This window comes from Anguilla anguilla, chromosome 7 (assembly GCF_013347855.1).
Source record: "Anguilla anguilla isolate fAngAng1 chromosome 7, fAngAng1.pri, whole genome shotgun sequence".
Lineage (NCBI taxonomy): Eukaryota > Metazoa > Chordata > Actinopteri > Anguilliformes > Anguillidae > Anguilla > Anguilla anguilla.
In genome coordinates, this window is record NC_049207.1 from 39052653 (window position 1) to 39071368 (window position 18716).

Below are 18716 nucleotides of genomic sequence, written 5' to 3' on the forward strand. Positions count from 1 at the left end.
GATAAGGGCAACAGGAGAAAACAGCTATAATGGACGCTTTATTTTTGCCTGTCGCATGGACCAATTCTTAATTGAGTATTCAGACAATTTCAGGGACACTACATCTGTTGTCCATTGTTCGCAGAGCTAACTAGTTAATTCTGGAATGCCATCCATTTGCAAAGTTCCACATATATTTTTGCAAAAGGGCTGGTCAGGAGAAAGAGTCAAGAGCTTGTCCACCACAGTTCAGAAAGACAAGGTCAGATCAGATGCATGACTGGGGACGATTTCATGATGCAGCTGGGCCCTGACATGACGGACACAGATCGAAATGTTTAGAGATGGGCTTACCAGTGAAACAAAACTGGCAAACAGAAAAATGTAACTGGACCTGCTGGAAAAAAATAAATAAAAACAGCACAGGCGTCTGGAAAATCCCCCCCCCCCAGCTCAAATCACATTGCACTCATTAGAGACATTCAGCAGATGCTCATATCCACAGCAACTTACCGATCTCTTGCAGTTTTACAAAATGTCCATTTATACAGCTGGATGTATACTGAACAGATCCAGGTTAGTACCTTGCTCAAGGATACAACGGCATTGGCCGGCCTGGAAATCAAACTTGCAGATTTTAGGGTACAAACCCAGTTCCCTTGCCATTATGCTACACTGTTGCCATGTAATCACAACACCCATCACTTGCATTCAGGGCCCTAATGTTTTCCCTCTGCTACGGTAGTCACAGGTCAGGCCATGGTTGGCATTTGAGATGTGCTAACCTACGACATGTGACCTATATCCTATAACCTATAAATAGGTTACGAGGAAATAAAACAGGAAGTGGAGTTTGGGGACCCGAACACAACACTGCACTGCTGCTTTAAAAGACAGCGAGAACAAAATGCAGAGTCATATAAACAGCAGTAATGGGACACCCCTTCCAGCAATACCCCACTCGCACAGTGTCCCTCACCCCCACCCCCACCCCCTTACCGCCCCCCTTTAAGCCTGTGCCAGCTATCGGGGGAAATAGAGTGGAAAGCTCGACACAGATCTCACGTAAAATCCTCCCGCCTCCTTCCTCTACTCCCATCTGTCCTGAGTCCTGACTCGTGTCATGGACTTTATGCGTTTTCTTTCTCTTTTTTTTTTTAAACACCACTCGCAGCGGGATGGTGGAGACCACCTCTATCCGGCCACGAGGTAGAGGCTAAAATAGCACCACCCTGGTGATCCCACGGTCATATAATAGCAAGCCGTGGGAGGCTGCCAGGGGGTTATGCGAGTTTGCATTCTGGGACAGACGGGCATCCCGCAATCAGAGGTTGAGGACCTAAAAGACGTCGCTCTGGATAAGAGCGTCTGCCAAATGCCTGTAATGTACTGTAATGTAAAAGAGGGCATCCTCTCCTGTGAGTGTACTAGCAGACAAAGGGGATTCAAAATATTAATTGAGGACTCAGTGGTCTAGTTCCACTGGGGCTGCAAAATATCATGCAATTTCCAGGTAAATTCCAGGAAAATTTCTGGAAACTTTCCATGGGAATTTAAGCTGGGGAATTTTGCCAAATTTCAATATAAAGCTTATAACAGTGAATAATTTCAGGAGAACAAAATACACATAAAAAGGTCATTCTCGATGTGCCATGTTTTGGTTTAAATATCCCCATTTAACGGAAATTCAGTCAACAACCCTGTAATTTGCATTCTTCCATCACATGTGCAGTGCATTTTTGCATCTCATGCACAGATAATTGTTAGCATCTCATTTAATGGGAATTCAGTAGAAATGCAACACTCAGCATACACAGTGCATTCTCCCATCAGGGGGAATACATTATTCAACATTCCTGTTCTTTTGTTCTTCAGTGAAACAATCCCATGTAAAAAAACTCATTTAATTAAAGTTCAAGTCAAAACTAAATTTTCAATTTATGATTTCTATTAGTAGGTTTTGCAAAATGGCTGCATGTGATACGGTAAAGGTTCATGTTTCTATTTGCATATGACACGGTACATGCAGACTGTGAATATAACACCAATATAACACAATTTCCCTTTTACTCCCATTAATTCCCATATATTCCCGTAAATTCCCATGTATAGTTTTCACTCCTGAATACTTCCAAAATTCTGCAACCCTACCAAAGACAGAACTGGAATAAATAGGGGACCAGTTCTAAGTGCTATGTGTGCTACTAGAACACTAAATTAACTGAAAAGGACAGGTGTCAGTGAAGTAGGCCATAAAGCCCATGATCTCCATACGCACTTTCCCACTGAGCTCCAATCCCAAGGCTCTCTATCCGAGGTGTTAATTAAGCATCGCTCCCCCCAAGCCCTTCAGTGTTAATAAATCATTTTCTGACAGGGGTGCAGGTGGCAAGGGACCGCTGCAAGGATTTTGAGGAGTGACGGGTTCCCAGCACACTTTGGGAGCTCCTGCGGGGGTGCCTAGAGTAAAGTGACAGTAGGATCTATGCTGGCGTGCAGCTACAGTAGCAGAGACCAAAATAAAACACCAAAACCCTAGAACCCAACTCATAAAGGGACAATTCATAAAATGATGTCCCATATGTCATAAGGCTGTGCCCCTGATGTCATTGAGCTGTGCCCCTGATGTCATAAAACTGTATCCCCTATGCTATACAGGTGTGACTGTGATGTCATAAAGCTGCAACCCTTGCGTTATAAATGCAATGAAATGAAACCACAATGCATGTGAACCTTGTCACTGTAAGGATTTGGGTACAAAAAAAGAGAGATTCACTCTACAGCTTTCATAAAAACATTTTTTAAGGATTCCAGTTAATTGAAATCTGCGGTTTCATTTTGACAATGTTCACAAAATAAAAAAACAGAGCAAGTAGGCCCTATGTGAAGGGCAAAGTTAGCTCGGTTTGTGACATTTTCTTCACACTAGGTAAACTATTTTTTATTTATTTATTTGGGAATGTGTCTGTGTCTGAGTGTGTGTGTTTTCAGCATCTCCACAGGAGGGGGAGACCAAATCTGAAACCTGTCTGTGGAGAAGAAAGAAAAGTGAAACTGAGCAGTTTCTCCAGTCTAACTTACTCTTTGCCTGAATGCAACCTCCCTTCTCAGAACACAATCTTCCCCTTTCCTGTAATACACTTGCAGACTACACTTTGTGCTCAACAGTCTAGTGCGACCATTCCAATTCTCACATCCAACCCACTACAATAGAAAACGGGTGACTATTCTTTCTTTTTGGGCATGATGGTTTTGAAAATGGGTGTGTTTGTGTTGACTTAAAACAATTGGCTTTGCATGAGTCATCTTTAAACGTAGCCATCAGTCAACAAGATAAAACAACAGTCACCAAGCTGAAGAACACAGAGGTGTTACAACCATGATTAACTGCCAAGGAGAATGATCCATTACTTACAGCTGAAGACTAATAGTTAGACACTGAAATGCCAATGCATCAGAAAACCTTAAGACGAGCATGATGGGAGTTGAAGTCTGACATGTTAAGCATGTTGGACAAGCTCTGGACTTTACCTCCCACCAGCTCCTTTGTGAAATAACCTTATGAATGCAACTAGAACACGTAATTCCCCACCGTCTTAGGAAGATTAATCTCATTTTGTTCATTTTCAGTCACTAGGCCTAATCATTATATGAGTGAAAGCGGAATTTAAGTAAACACAACAATCTACTATTGTTCCTTCAAAAAGCATTTCATGTAGAAGCTGCAGTAAATGAGGAAATCCAGAAAATGTAAATCATACATTCAGCAAAACTTCCTCTATTCCTCTTTACAAATGTGACCAGTTATTCAGTAGAATGCTATTATATTCTCCTTCACCTAAAGAAAAAGACAGAGAAAAAAAACTGGAAGCCATAGTACAGATTTTTCATTGAGCTCACATTTAAATTATAAGCATTACTACTATGCTTTTGCACCCAGTCTAGGCATCAATCATGGAAAATGTTTCACCAGGAAAAAGGTGATGCAATCGGTATGCAGCGTGCGACATCCTCTCCTACCTACAGGCCAACAGAAGCATTTAGTAGATTTCATCATTTGAAACAACAAAAACATCCATTTTGCCATGCATTTTCTCAAGTAATGCATCACAAAGACGCCAGAAGGCTCAGGGTTCGAGCTATGCCACTCTTCTTAAATGGCCCTCTTCTCGGACAGGCGGGCGACGCGGCCTTCCGCACTACTCCTTTTGCTTCACAGTAGTTTGGTTTGTCGTTTAGTCTGTAGTTTGTTCCGTCACAGACAACCGGTTCCCTCCATTTCTTTTTTGTTTGTCAGTTGCAGTCTGTTATGCCTGACTTTTCGCCTGAGTTCTGAGAGAGCTGAGGTTGGGGGGGTGGAGCCCAGTGGAGGAACTGAGAATGAGTATAGCAGTCACGGCTAGAATTATCAGAATTATGGAATAATCGTGCTGTTGCTTTTCCCTATAATGTACAGATGAAAGCAGCTGAACCACATCAGGCACTGGAGTGGCAACAGGGGGGGGTGGGAGGGGGCGGGGTTTAATCGAGGGACTGACGGTGCAGTAAGGTTGGACGTGGGCCACATGTCAGGGTAATGGGTTGTGTCAGGTGCAGGGTTTCCCCCAGAAAAGTTGTTAGGCCCGGTGGCAAATATCTTTTGACGGGGGCCAGCGGCCCCGCGCGGGCCGGCAGCCAAGTGTATTTTTTGATGGGGGCCCGGCGCAGGCCAGCGACAGACTGATGGCAGCATTAAAGTAGGGCCCTATAGATTTTATGATAACAGAATCACGGGCGGAATCGCGGAATTGAAAATTTGAAAAAAGCTATAACACAGATTCCATAGGGCCCTACATTAATTCAGTGCTAAAAGCTGACTGGAGATTTGAAAATATAACTATACAGTGTGAATGTTGTTATAAATAAGTAATTTATTCAACACACATTTTAAAAAATCTACTTACAGCATAGGATAGTCTTACAAAGAATCTGACAACAATGTACGGACTTGGAATTCTGTGTTTTCAACAACAACAAATTAAATTAAATTAAATTAAATTAAATTAAATTAAATTAAATTAAATTAAATTAAATTAAATTAAATAATATCAAAGTTTTTGCACTCTACAAAAAACTTGTATTCAATCCTGATTGGCTACTGAATCTTACAACAAGCCTTGGAATGCTGGGCACATTTAAATAGGGATGGGAATCGAGAACCGGTTCCAAGTTGTCCTCGTATGCCTCCGAGCTCATCGATTCCACTTATCGAAGCCAGCATGTTTCTACGACAGCTGCGCATTGTAAAACAATGACGTAACGCCTTGGGGGAGGCACGCATGCAGGCAGGCACACACGCAGGCAGCCTCTCTCAGGTATTTGTTTTGGACGGCAGCTGTCACAACAAATTTGACCCGGGCTGTCAGCCTTGATACATTCTGTTGCGATAAAGATTCTAAGACAACTCAGCAATTCCTCAGGATTAACAGGTTATTTTCTAGCTTGATGCGATCATATTACTAAATGGCTACACATGTCATGTAACATGCAAGCAGTTGGCTATCTCCCTGGATATGAAGTAAATGTTTTTACCAATAAATAATAATTATAATAATAAATGTGTTTTATCCATGGAAATAGCTATACAAAAAGGCAGAATAAATGTTGTTGTTGCGATTGCCGTCGTAGATGTCAGAAGGAAATGTCACTGACAAAAAAAAGTTTGCTCTCTTTGCAGTGGTTTGGGCTGGAAACGAGCTGTAAGAGTGGGATATGCACAACACTGCCTACTGATTGGCTACTGAATCTTACAACAACGTGCAGCCTTGGAATGCTGGGCAGTGTGGGCACATTTCAACAAACAACAAAATATCCATGTATCTGTGTTACTGACTGTTTAGTTAGCTAGCTAAGTTAGGTAAATGACAACGTTGTCATGCACATCAATGTCATCAAGCTAACGATGGCGATTAATAAATCATATAATGTTGCAATGTATCGTACGTTACATTCATGCTACTAGTTTAACGTTACCTACACACTGCGTAAGTTAATATGAAAAGAACGTACTTACCGACGAGATGAAGTGATAACAGTTTGTAACGAGGTTAGTTAGCCTACTTAAGAAATGGTGCCTTGCTAGATACCGTTAGCGTGTGATAGTTGGGAGCATCAAGTGCTGAACATCACTCTACGCTCAATGAGGGTAAAGAACACTGATCTCAGACCTGCTCTTTTCCTATAGCGCGTTCACATTTTAGCCAACAGATGTCGCTGGCGAGCTTTCCACCCAAGCCGCCCCACTGTGACTGTAGTTTAAAAACATCATAAAAATGCATTTAAAAAAAAATAATAATCCCCGATGCTTAGGCCCGGTGGGCGACCCCGAGCTTGCAATAAACTAACGGAAACCCTGGCCAGGCAGCAGACGCCCCCCCCCACACACACACGCACACAGACAGCACCAATGCCCTGTGCTGAAGCACGACTGCTGGTGGGGGCAGCCGGAAGGGGTGGGGGTGATGCAGGGGGACTATTCCACATCACCTGCCGGGGTTTTACCACAACCGCTGGACGAATGGACCGGGCTGACCAAGATCCAGGGGATGTTCCGATCGACTGATGACCAATTTTACCAAAGTCCTAAAGCGCAAACCATCCCCTGTTGCCTTCATGCTGCAGAAATAGAACTTTGCGACCCCCACCCCCCCATACAATGAAGTGTTTACACAGGATTTCAGATGAACAGTCTGAGAAAGTGAAAGTGAAAAGGTAGGCCATGCTGGTCCACTCTATTTGTCTGAGCAATTTGTTTAGCCCTTATCCATCCATGCTCGGTAATAAAAGCTCAGAGAGGCAATTTACAAGGGTCAATGTCGAGCGATGAGGCAGGTTTATGTGCCAATGCGTGTTGGTAATTAACTTTTACTTCTAAAAAGGGGTGATAGGAGACAGAGTGTTACCATGTTTACGACTGTGTTGGGTAGAAGGTGGGGGGGTTGGAGGGGCAAAGATTTTGCTGTATGATTAACCACAGTCATAATGAGTCTATAGATCTGGCAACCACATGCACAGAAGCAAGGTCAACGCAATAGGCCCATCTTGGCATGATTACCCAATAGCTATAAACAGCCCCCCATTGTTGTGAAAATATTCTGGAAAAAAGAAAATGTACATACAATGAGCTCCACAATGTTTGGAACAAAGACATATTTTTTCCTGATTTGGCTCTGTACGCCACAATTTTAGATTTGTTACCAAACAATTCACGTGTGTTTAAAGTGCACTCTTAGTTTTTATTAAAGGGAATTTTTATACATTTTCATTTCACCATGTAGAAACTACTGCACTTTTTATACAGTCCCCCATTTCAGGGAATCATAATGTTTGGGACAAGTAGCTTCACAGGTGTTTCTGATTAGTCAGGTGTGTTTAGTTGTATCCTTACTGCAGCTAAGCTTTCAGTCTCTATTCTTATTTGCTTTTGATTGCCTTTGGAGTCTATGGTTGTTGTTGGTAAGCATGTGTACCAGAATTGTGCCACTGAAAGTCAAAGCCAAAAACAGGAATTCTTGACTGGCTAAGTCATTCACCAAAGTCATTCACCCAATCAGAATCCACTGAATGTGCGCTCCATACGCTAAAAAGAAAGCTCAAGGCAACTACCCCCAAAACATGCAGGAGCTGAAGATGGCTAAAGTACAGACCTGGTAGAGCATCATGAGAAAAGATACTCAGAACCTGGTGACATCTATGGGTGACACAATTCAACCAGTCTTACGTGCAAAGGACATGCAAGAAAGTACTAAACATGTCATTTACATAACATTTATGAGTCCCAAATATTATGGTGCCCAGGAATGGGGGGCTATGTATAAAAGGTGAAGCCATAAAAATACGCTTAATTAAAAGCTGGGATGGTGCACCACAAGTGAATCTAAAATTGTGGAGTAGAGTCATATCAAGAAAAAATGTGTCTTTTTCCCCAAACAGTATGCGGCTCACTGTATATTTCGTCCTTGCTTCCTGTATGGATTCGAGATGAAACACAACAGCCAAAATAAAAACTGAGCACAGAATCTAAAAAAGCATTGGCTTTAAAATGACTAAATGATGCCGCTACTGTCACCCATTCTGTTAAAAGGGAGACAAAAAAAACTTTCTCTAAAAATAGAACTGACATCCAAGGTGATCACATTGCAATCACATGGGATTTCTCCCTTTTTTCTGAATTCACATACTTCAGTGAGTAAGTGAAGTGTGGCAAATAAAGAGCGATATTCCATTAAGGCAACATATCTTGAAAGCTACAGAACATTTGAAGATGAAAGGAACTGAAAAGCATATCCCTAAATGAGGGACAAAGACTGCTAGCTCAGACAGAAGTTGACCTCCGACCAACTACTGACCTTTGGGGAACCCTGTGCACAGGGGAGCCAAGTTGTTGACCCCTCCCTTTCTCTGCCACTTGTCCAAACTTGTCCAAACCAAGTAACCAACAGCAGGGCTCTGAAGGTACACCCTTCTACACCCCACATATACACACACTCCCACCACAAGGGAAACCAAGCTGGGCTGGCCCAGACCAAGGGTCAGGACTGCAGGGGACCGTTTTGGGCTTGATGGAAGATTCCTCAAGGACTGAGGTAGGGCAGAGTCTTTAAATAAAGGACAGAAGATGAAAATAGATGGTGTGAATTCCAGTATCCATCCATTGTGTCACCAACTGTTCTGTCCTGATTGTTTACTGGGATTAGTGTTACTAAGGAAGACATTCATGTACAGGCACAAATTGTCCTTGACTAATCACTGTGATCCTATTCTGGTCCTTTTTTGTTTATCTTTGTAGCTGTTTAACTCACTTCACCTGGTCACTTGGGTGTAAACTGCTGATTTTAAGGTGAAAACAAAAACCAGCTAAGATTGTGTGGCTCTCCAGGACCAGGGTCACAGACCCCAGGCCTACACTATACAACAACCCTATTCTTAACCACTGAGTGCTTCTCCCTTTTTTCCAATCCGAGGCATTATTTTCAGATTACAACCTTTACCAATGCTTCACAACACATGAAGAAGTCAACATTAAAGGACTACAGCACAATTAAATGAAAAAAAGTATCCATTTTACAATAACAATATCTGCTAGTGAGGGAGAAGATAGAAGCTTTTAGCATTTATGCTTATTAGGATAGCAGCAGACACTGCTGCCTATAAATCTGCCTGCAAAAACTTTTAGAAATAGCCTAGTTTGAATGCCAAACGTGCCTCCTGGAAAAAGAAAGTCAACTCTGACAAGAATTTAATAACATGCATATAAACTGCATTTATATATAAACTGGGGGTGACATAGCTCAGGAGGTAAGACCGATTGTCTGGCAGTCGGAGGGTTGCCGGTTCAAACCCCGCCCTGGGCGTGTTGAAGTGTCCTTGAGCAAGACATCTAACCCCTAACTGCTCTGGCGAATGAGAGGCATCAATTGTAAAGCGCTTTGCATAAAAGCGCTATATAAATGCAGTCCATTTACCATTTACCATAAACTATTTACTGAAGGGTAAATAGAAAATTAAATCAGATGTATAAACTAATATAGACGATCAAGATCCATTTGAGCTATTCTGTAAGTTTGCATCAAATTAATTTAAACCATTATTAGAAAAACACTGAGTTCATAATCTGAACTTCAAAGGATTGGACGGTTGATTTCTGATAAATGTCAAGCGCTTTAACTTAGGCTACAGTTGTTACAACAACAAGCACATCTTCAAGGATTTCACATTTTTTGTCAACCTCAAGCTGATCATCTGAAATGCATCTCAAGTCAACATTTCCTACTCAGCTCATTTATGAATGCTTGGTGTAGCCTATATATAACCAAACACGTTCCCTTGGTTTTTCTTAAAGATTTCATTATCATAACCGTCATTACCTTGCCTCGTTTGTTACAGAAAGAGGTAACGCTCTGCACTCTGCAACGCTCTCCCCAGAGGAGTCTATGATGAACATGCACAAACTAAAATATTAAACCTTCATATGGGTCACCGATTTTTGAAAATCTTTACCTATGAAGGCAATAAAAACGATATTAACCACAGATTTTAATCACAGAGAAAGTTCCTGTGCAAGGCTATACCCTGTTGATTTCCAGTAGTGCTTTCTCCAAAATGACTAGGCTATATGCTAAAATATGAAATAAAAATAATAAAATATATTAAATATAGCATTAAATAGCATAAAAGTCTACTTTATGAAAAATGTATTGTCAAAGGTGTCTGCTCTGCCATATTCAATTCAGAGCAAGGATATTCATAGGGTTTAACATGGGAGATTGGCCATGGCAAAACATTGATTCTGCTTTCACTTCTGTTATTTTCAGGTACGTTTACTTTGGGGTTATTGTTTTTCATGAAGCTCCTGCTATGACCAAGTCTGTGCCTCCCGGCAGAGGCAACCTGGTTTTTGGCTATAACATCCTGGTACTGGGTGGAATTCATTATGCCAGAGTTTCCCAACCTTTTTCCTTCTGTGGCACACCTTCCAAATTTACAGAATCTCTTGGCACACCACGCCGACAGAAAAAAAACGTGAGCGACGTTGATGTGACGTGCCAACAGTAGGCCTAAATGTTTTTTGGGGTTTTAATTAAGCGACATGCATATTAATTACATTTATTTTGGCTTTTGTGAATGGGACTTGTTCATTTAAGTTTTTTTTTTAAAATTCATTCGCACATTAAACTTTTTTTAAAGGATTTTTCACATGGCACACCTGACCTCGCCTGACGGCACACCCGTTAGGAAATATTGCATTATGGTCTAGACACTCAAATGTCTCAGTTGCTTTCAGTAAAGGCTTGATATGGTGGTGGTGTTTTATGCTTGGATTTGAACATTCTATAAATGGCAACAAATCTCAACCAAATGTCCATATCACATATGAATAAAGTTATGACCTTTGATGAAATGCCAGTCAATGTCCTACGGTCATAAAATTTACAATTACCAGTGTGAAATGCTTTCTCATTTCACTTTATGATCCAGATGATCGCACTTAGGTTACAAAGGATTTCTGCTATAAATGGACAAATGAAGTGGGATCAAGGAACTACCAACTGCACAAAGTGTAGACTCAAGAAAAGAATGCAAGTAGTGGAGCAACCACCGAGGAATGGTTCTGAAAAAACATACAGCTCCACATGGACTGTGGAATGAGTTTTCCATTCCAATGAAAAGAAACGTGACCAAGTGATCACAGGGCATTACTGCCATGTGCGAGAACTAGCTATGTCAGGAATAAGGCTGTTTTGGAAACAACTCAAAGGTCCTGTGACTCTGGCTATTTCCAAAACAAGAAGCGCATGTAACCAAGGGAAGATGATGCCAAAACGGTAATCAGACAGGACAATTTTAGTCCCCATTTAGTATGCACAATAGACTTATGAGTTCTCCATGAAGGCTGGTGAAATCGCAGACGATGGCTTAGTGACATTGGTACTGTAATGAGTCTTGTGATTCAATTTCTGACAAGTCCAAAACATTCATGCAGGATCTCTTTGAGAGCTCAGAACTGCCAACTGCAAACTGTAAAAAGATTATTCAATAATATTCCACTGGCCCTTTCAGATGTGGTCGACAAAACAGAATGGTAGAGGTCACAGGTTCCTTTGGCTCAGACTCAATCGATTCCTACAGTTTCAGAAGTGCTGGCGTCGAAGAAAAGGATACTTCTCACAGGGATGGGAAGCCAGGGGAACAAATCAATGCACTTTTAGAGGGAAAACGCCAAATACTACGGCTCTCTTCGGGCTACAGCAGGAGTGCCCAATCTCATAAAAAAGTTGGTGCGGGTGCAGGTTTTAGTTCCTGTCCAGCACCAGAACAACTGATTCAACTCATCAATGACTTGAAATCACTTTTTATCACGTCTTATCATGCATTTGATATGAGGCAAAGTGGATGCAAGCTACTGCTGCACCCCTGCACCATAAATGTGTCTTTTGGATCACTAGATTTACTGAATCTAGCTTTGGAAAAAAAAAAAATCCTGTCAACAGTTCCTTTTACAATATCATCTAATGCAAAATGAAGATATTTTCAGTGACAGCGCATTCCATGTCATTTCAGCTACATGTGCAGGCAGTGAAGGCCTGATGTACAAAAAGAAAGCACCAAGAACTATTTTTATTTGTACTGTCATACAAAAAAAGGGTTCCAGGTTCCTTCGATCATAGGGGTTCGAAAGGATATGCATGACGGAGGGGCTTGTAAAAACAGCCCTGGTCAATACAAATCAATCAGCTTGCTACTTGCCTAAAGCGCAGCGATGTTCCAGGTTGCGTTCTCAATAGCGCCTCTGTACCTTCACACGGCTCACACATTTGCTTCTGGTTGGAAAAAATAAAAGCCTACTACATAACCAAGTCACGCCATTGACAAACACCAAAAGGCCAGAATGCTCCAAGGTGGCCAACCTGTTGAGTCACTATTCATTCGTGAACTACGGTATATGTCCTGGAAACAGTCTATCCGTTCGACAGGAAATCCTATTTTTTCAGTGCGAATTTTACGCGGCACATCACAAATAAAAATCTACACTATAGTTAAAAGCATGAATGACTTTAATTGTGTCAATAATATTTAATTGTCAGTGACACAATGCGTGTTTGGGAGCATTCATTCACCAGTGTTAAAGACTGCGTGAATGTAAAGTAAGCGTGCGGTGATTAAAAAAATGCTTTTCCCTAATTGTAGCCTACAGTTTACTGTTGATAGCCGATTAGTAACGCCAATGAGCACTCGCTGGAATTTTGCTATTTTATACGACTTTCTAGTTGCATTGTTACCCCGAAAACAAAACTGCTATAGGCGCTGTGAATTGGTGGACGTCAATTCAGAATAACTGGTAATTGCTTCTTTTGAATTTTACCGCTTTTTTAAGGAAAGGCTAAGCTCTGACTAGCCGTAACAGAGAAACACAGTGAACAGCAATTGCAAGTGAAAAGAGACTAACCTCATTCACTCAAACAAAATAAACTTAACTTCAGTATCAACAGAACGGGCATGCATTGTCGCTCGAGTCACTTTGATCGTTGTTTTTAAAATATGCCATCAAAACTGCAAAACTAAAATAAAATAATAAATAAATAAATAAGCAATTGCGTGGGTATGGATTCAATCTGACTATCATTTCCTAACGCATTTAATAATTTTCAATATTTATGATCGGGAAGTCTGAAATATTCAAAGTATATATTACGCAAGAATGTAACTTTGCAAAAAGTTAGCTAAGTTACATGTGTAAAGGTGCCATAGCAATTCCCCGTGATCATTGTTCCGGGTTTCCTTGGAGAGGTCACGAGGCAATGTCTTGAAAGCACCATTAACTCGTTTCAGGCATCTTTACCATGCATAAACTAACTTCTATACAGTCTTCCCTCTCTAAATTACCTATGTGTCAGGTAAACGGCCCGTCAACTTTCAAACAGGCAATCGGCAGAAATCAGATCTCGCCAACGTTAGCCTACTTCAAGTCATTTTACATTGTTTAAGCTTCACTGCAATTGGGCAAAACTGGCCATTAGCCTGCCCAAGTTTTTTCTCTTCCTAGTTTCTCTTTGCAGATGTAAATTCAGTGCAGGGAGTAAATGTAATCAAATAGCTACTGCCCCAACATGTACAGCTCGCTAGCCTTGCGCTCTGTGGATAAGGGTATGGCACGACTTGCTAGTTGCAATGAGTGCAAATAAATGCAAGCATACCAGTGCAATCTAAATAAATCAATAATACACTGGCTATTCATTGTCATTGTGCAACGCAGTGTTAGCTCGTTAGCTTGCCACCCACCTTCCACTCGGGAGCGGAGATCAGAAACCGTTTTTTGAACAGGATGCATATCTCCACACCAAGCCGGGCAAAGGCACCTGTCAAACCCCGACTTCTAAAATTGCCTGTTCCGTTCCTTTCCGCCGTCGTGTTTTGTAAACTAGTCCACATGAAACAGAATTTCGTCGCTATATTAAAAGTCGCGATTTATTTATCCAGGGCGCTTATAGTCCCACATAGTCCCATTGCAAGGAAGGAAACAGATGGATTTGAGAGCTCTCGTGGATTCACGGTTTCGATCACATCATGCGACTGCACGCAGTTCACCGCTATTCAAGAATCGATCCAATCTCCTGATGTGAACCTAGTGTAACAGCGCCACTTTAGAAGTCAGAGTGTACCATCTGGGTCGCACGGGGGTGCGAGAGACGAGAGCTGCGCGTGTTTGGCGATTTACGTTCACAGTTCAAGATTTTTGCAGTATTTAAACAAATTCGACTGAAAAATTATACAAATCGACACTTATAGTTGATTGATTTGACATTGTATCATAAAAATAAAAGTTACATACTGTTTGTGTCACCCTATATTCCTTGAACATTAGCGGTGCTCGTGGAAGAACCCGGTATTTGAGCAGTAGGTTTTAGTATGCGAGGGAACATTAAAATGCTTTTGGTCTGTGGTCGTTTAGATTCTGACGGACTAGACACTACGTTTCTTTTTTCAGTGTAAGAAACTGTAATTCACGACCACATCATGAATTTCAGTCGTGGTTGTAACGAAATCATACACGTGTAGGCTACGCTTAAATGTGCTATGCTATAATGATACATAAACCTGGTGAGAAAAGGTTTGACAACTTGAACAATGTATTTGCATTTCCTTACCTGGGAGGGCAAGGAGTAGGCAGTAAGCAGCTACCCCGCATTTTTGTATGTACATACGGTAAGCGTAAGAATGTGGGTATGGGGCTATATTGGGATGGCAGGTATGCCATCCCGCCAAGTTACGCCTTGGCGGGGGCATGTGTAGGTTACAACGGCAATGGTAAAGCTCTGTAAGAAAAAAAAAAACATTTCGGGATCATGAGTGGATCATTCTAGAACGTTTGTTTTGAAACTGAAAATGAAAGTGTGTTGTGATTTTATTTGGTCACATAAAGCTTTCCACAGTTTATAAAGTTAGCACCATCAAGAAAAATTATGTTTATATATACTAGGCTACTTGCAGATATCAGACTAGGTTCAAGATTAGGCCTGTAGGGCTACAAGTGTGTTTAGGGAACGCGTTTTCAAAATAGCCTACGTTTGCTGATAACAACAGGTGACATTTGTCATATCACCGCTGGCAAAAACATGTGGTTATTAGTGCTGAAAATAAATTTCCTTGATAAAATTATGATTTACCAGAGTCATCATCTCAGTAATATCAGAAACGTCAACGTATTGCTGCCTAATAATTATATAATTAGCGTGTGACTTTATGTCAGGGCTTGTTACCGCGGCAGCTATGACGTCACAGTTACGCTTTATGATTCTATATAAACCAGTATCTCTGAGCCGACAGGTGCCTGTAAAAGTCACATGTTAAGTTTTCGTACTGTGCTCACCAGGGACAGGCACGATGGGTTTCAGAATAATAAGATCATGATCAGTGAAAAAGCAACAACATTAAGGTAAGCGATGGTATTGATCTGACCTCCAAAAAACGTAATCGCTACTACTACTAATAATAATAATAAATCAATTAAGTACACACTGACAATGAATAAATGAATGAATAATTTGCTGAAAGGGGAGAAAAGAGATGATGTCATACACAATTTATTTTTCTGCTCTATAACATTTGCTGTATATTACAGCACTTTTTAGCTGGACCACAACTGCGGGGCCAGCCCTACAAACGCGAATGTCTGTGACTGACTGACTGAATGAGTGTTATACCGCGCATGTCTGTGACGTCGGCCGGTTCGGTCCAGCCTTATACTAGGTTTTAACCCTCTAGTTATACATAGCCCCTTTTTCTGGGCACCATACTGTTTGTAACATATTAATGTTATGAAAATGAAAGTAGTCATGTTTAGTTCTTTGTTGCATATCCTTTGCATGCTATGACTGTTTGAAGTCTGTGACCCATAGACATCAGCAGGTGCTGAGTATCTTCTCTTGTGATGCTCTGTCAGGCCTGTACTGCAGCCATCTTCAGCTCCTGCTTGTTTGTTTTCTCTTTAGCATATGAAACACATGCTCAACTGGATTCAGTAAATGACTTGGCCAATCAAAACGTGCCTGTTTTTGACTTCGAAAAACTCCTTTGTTGCTTAAGCATTATGTTTGGAATTATTGTTTGGTCGTAATTATTGTACGTAAATATTATGGTACCCTGAAATGGGGGACTATGTATAAAAAGTGCTGTAATTTCTGCCTGGTGAAATCAAAATGTAGAAAAATACCTGTTTATAAAAGCTGATAATCTGCTTCTCAGATTCACATGTCAATTGTTTGATTAAAAATCTAAAACTATGGAGTACAGACCCAGATCAAGAAAAAAAATGGAACAGTAAGGATACCTTTGCAGTGCTCCTCAATGCAGATTATGAAAGTTTAGTTTTTTAGTTTTTAAACCAAAAGAATACACAGGGATCAGTGTTGCAATTCAGGCAGAGAAACTGAATGCGTCTTTGTTTCTCCTTTGTGCACATTGCAACATTCAAAAGTAAATGGTAAATGGACTGCATTTATATAGCGCTTTTATCCAAAGCGCTTTACAATTGATGTCTCTCATTCACCCATTCACACACACACTCACACACCAGTGGTGAAAGGCTGCCATGCAAGGTACCAATCAGCTCGTTGGGAGCAATTAGGGGTTTGGTGTCTTGCTCAGGGACACTTCGACACGGCCAGGGCGAGGGATCGAACCGGCAACCCTCTGACTGCCAGACAACCGCTCTTACCTCCTGAGCGAGGAGTAGAGAGGCTAACATAAAAGCTCTGGCGTCTTGCTGTGGTGAGTTAAAGCCCAAGTGATGTGTGTTTGTGCCTCATCTGACCCGCAGGCGTGTGTAGGGAGGAGGCCGATGGAGGACAACGACCTTGCGAGTAGAGGGGCCGGCGACGCCCGAGGCCCCCCAGTGTGGCCCGTGATGAGGCGGCTGAGGGAAAGGGGATACGGCGACGCCCCCGATGTTTCCGCCAGGAGCGTTGCGCTGAGACGCCTGGAGGCTGCCCCGGGGGGGAGACTGCGTTTGGGGTGGAGGGAAGGGTGGAGGCAGCGACGACGCTTCAGGGGGCTCCGCGACGTGTGGGGTCTGATGGAGGCTGAGGTGTGGGGCCAAGTGCAGGGAGGAGGACAGTTGTTATGACACGGAGAGGCCAGGGCCAGATACTTACTCCACTCTCCTGTTAAATACCCACCTGCTGGCGAGGGGGATCATCTCAGGAGGTCAGAGGTCAACACAACGTGCTTCTTGCAAGCCCCTTTCCAAGCAGGGAAACATATTTATGGGAGAAGACAACTGGCTAACCACAAACAAAGCCTTTCATCTCAGGACCTTAAACATGCCCACACAACCCCCACCCATCACTTCGAGAAATCCATCCATTTCTCCCCCAACAGGAACTTGCTTCAAACTACGAAACCATGCCCTTACCAGTTGGTACACACATTGCAGCCTTATAACATGAGCCTGGCCAAACCCGAAGCTATCCGGTTAACTGCACAAACCACCTGGCAGGCAAAGAGGAACCACAGAGGACAGCATGAGCCCACAAAGGAGGGAACCATTACACCGATGATGCAGCCTTTGCCTGCAACATGAGTGTGGACATCCTGTTCCACCTGACTACCTTCCCATCAGAACATTGAACACTAAGTCAACGCAGCCTTTAAATGGAAGCTGTATCTCAGCAGATTGGATCAGATTAATTTTATAAATGTTGTCAATAAAGCTTGTGTTTTTGAACAGTTTCCCAATTTTAAACTGGTAATTGTGCTTTGGGTCACTGTCCACCTTTCACCCACATCTGCACTTCAGCTCAAGTCTGTGTACTCCTCTGATGCCTTCTTCCACAAATCAGAGGCTATTTTGCTCCTTGAAGGCCACACCAACGTGTAGACCAATGTAGTGTTTTTCAGTCAGCAGCCATCATTAAGAATACCTTAAGTCACTAGTAGCAGCAATACATTTCAAAAAGGGAGAACTAAACTCCAGAGTTTATTCAGTTTAATGAGAAAACATGTTTTTTTTTTGTACCTTTTGTCTTTGGCCTATTGGTGAGCCTTACAGAGAGGCCGTCATTTGCTGTTGAAACACATAGTTGTGTATGTTAGTGAATTATTAAAACTTTAAAATCTGAACAACAGGTGCACACACATACACACACACACATTGTAGAATTACGTGCATCCCACAAAGTGCGCAAAAATGTAAATGGATGTGCTGATGATCCCATAAAAATTTCATAACAATTTATTATTAGCCATTTACAGAATGTATAGAACAACAGGAAGAACAGCAGAGCTAAAAGGGGCTAAAAGCCAAAAAAAGGAGGGCTCTTAAAACTGCTAAACTTAATCTTGCAAATTTAATATGTAAAAAAACACATGCCAGATATATGCAAAATATTATGTTGCATTAGTTTTATTTGTCTGTACATTCATTTTTACATTAAATGTACAGTGTTTATGTTTTTTATGTATTAAAATTTAAGAATGACAAACAATTTTTGGTCATTAAAATATTAGAGGAAATGTTCCTAGAACATACACTTTCCCTATTTCCCAGATGTCCCTTGAAGTCTTGAAGTCATCCTGGACATTACAGGAATTGTTTTGGAACTATACACTTTATACCGGTTAAAACAAAATTATAACTGTGGATGGTCATACATGTTAATTTATCAGAATTTTTGCATCAAATTAACAATGTTCAATGAATC

The 18716-nt window shown here is 41.5% G+C and overlaps 1 protein-coding gene across 6 annotated transcripts in view; it reads right to left on the minus strand.

The window, feature by feature from the left end:
* The window catches only part of LOC118231837 (probable phospholipid-transporting ATPase IA), a 114286-nt gene extending 100147 nt beyond the window's left edge, over positions 1-14139 (minus strand). For all 6 annotated transcript variants that reach the window (XM_035426133.1, XM_035426131.1, XM_035426135.1 and 3 more), the window contains exon 1: positions 13798-14139. In XM_035426133.1, the coding sequence (XP_035282024.1) occupies positions 13798-13846 (49 nt within the window). In that variant the 5' untranslated portion in view covers positions 13847-14139. The remainder of the gene's footprint in view (positions 1-13797) is intronic.
* Between the last annotated feature and the right edge of the window lie 4577 nt (positions 14140-18716).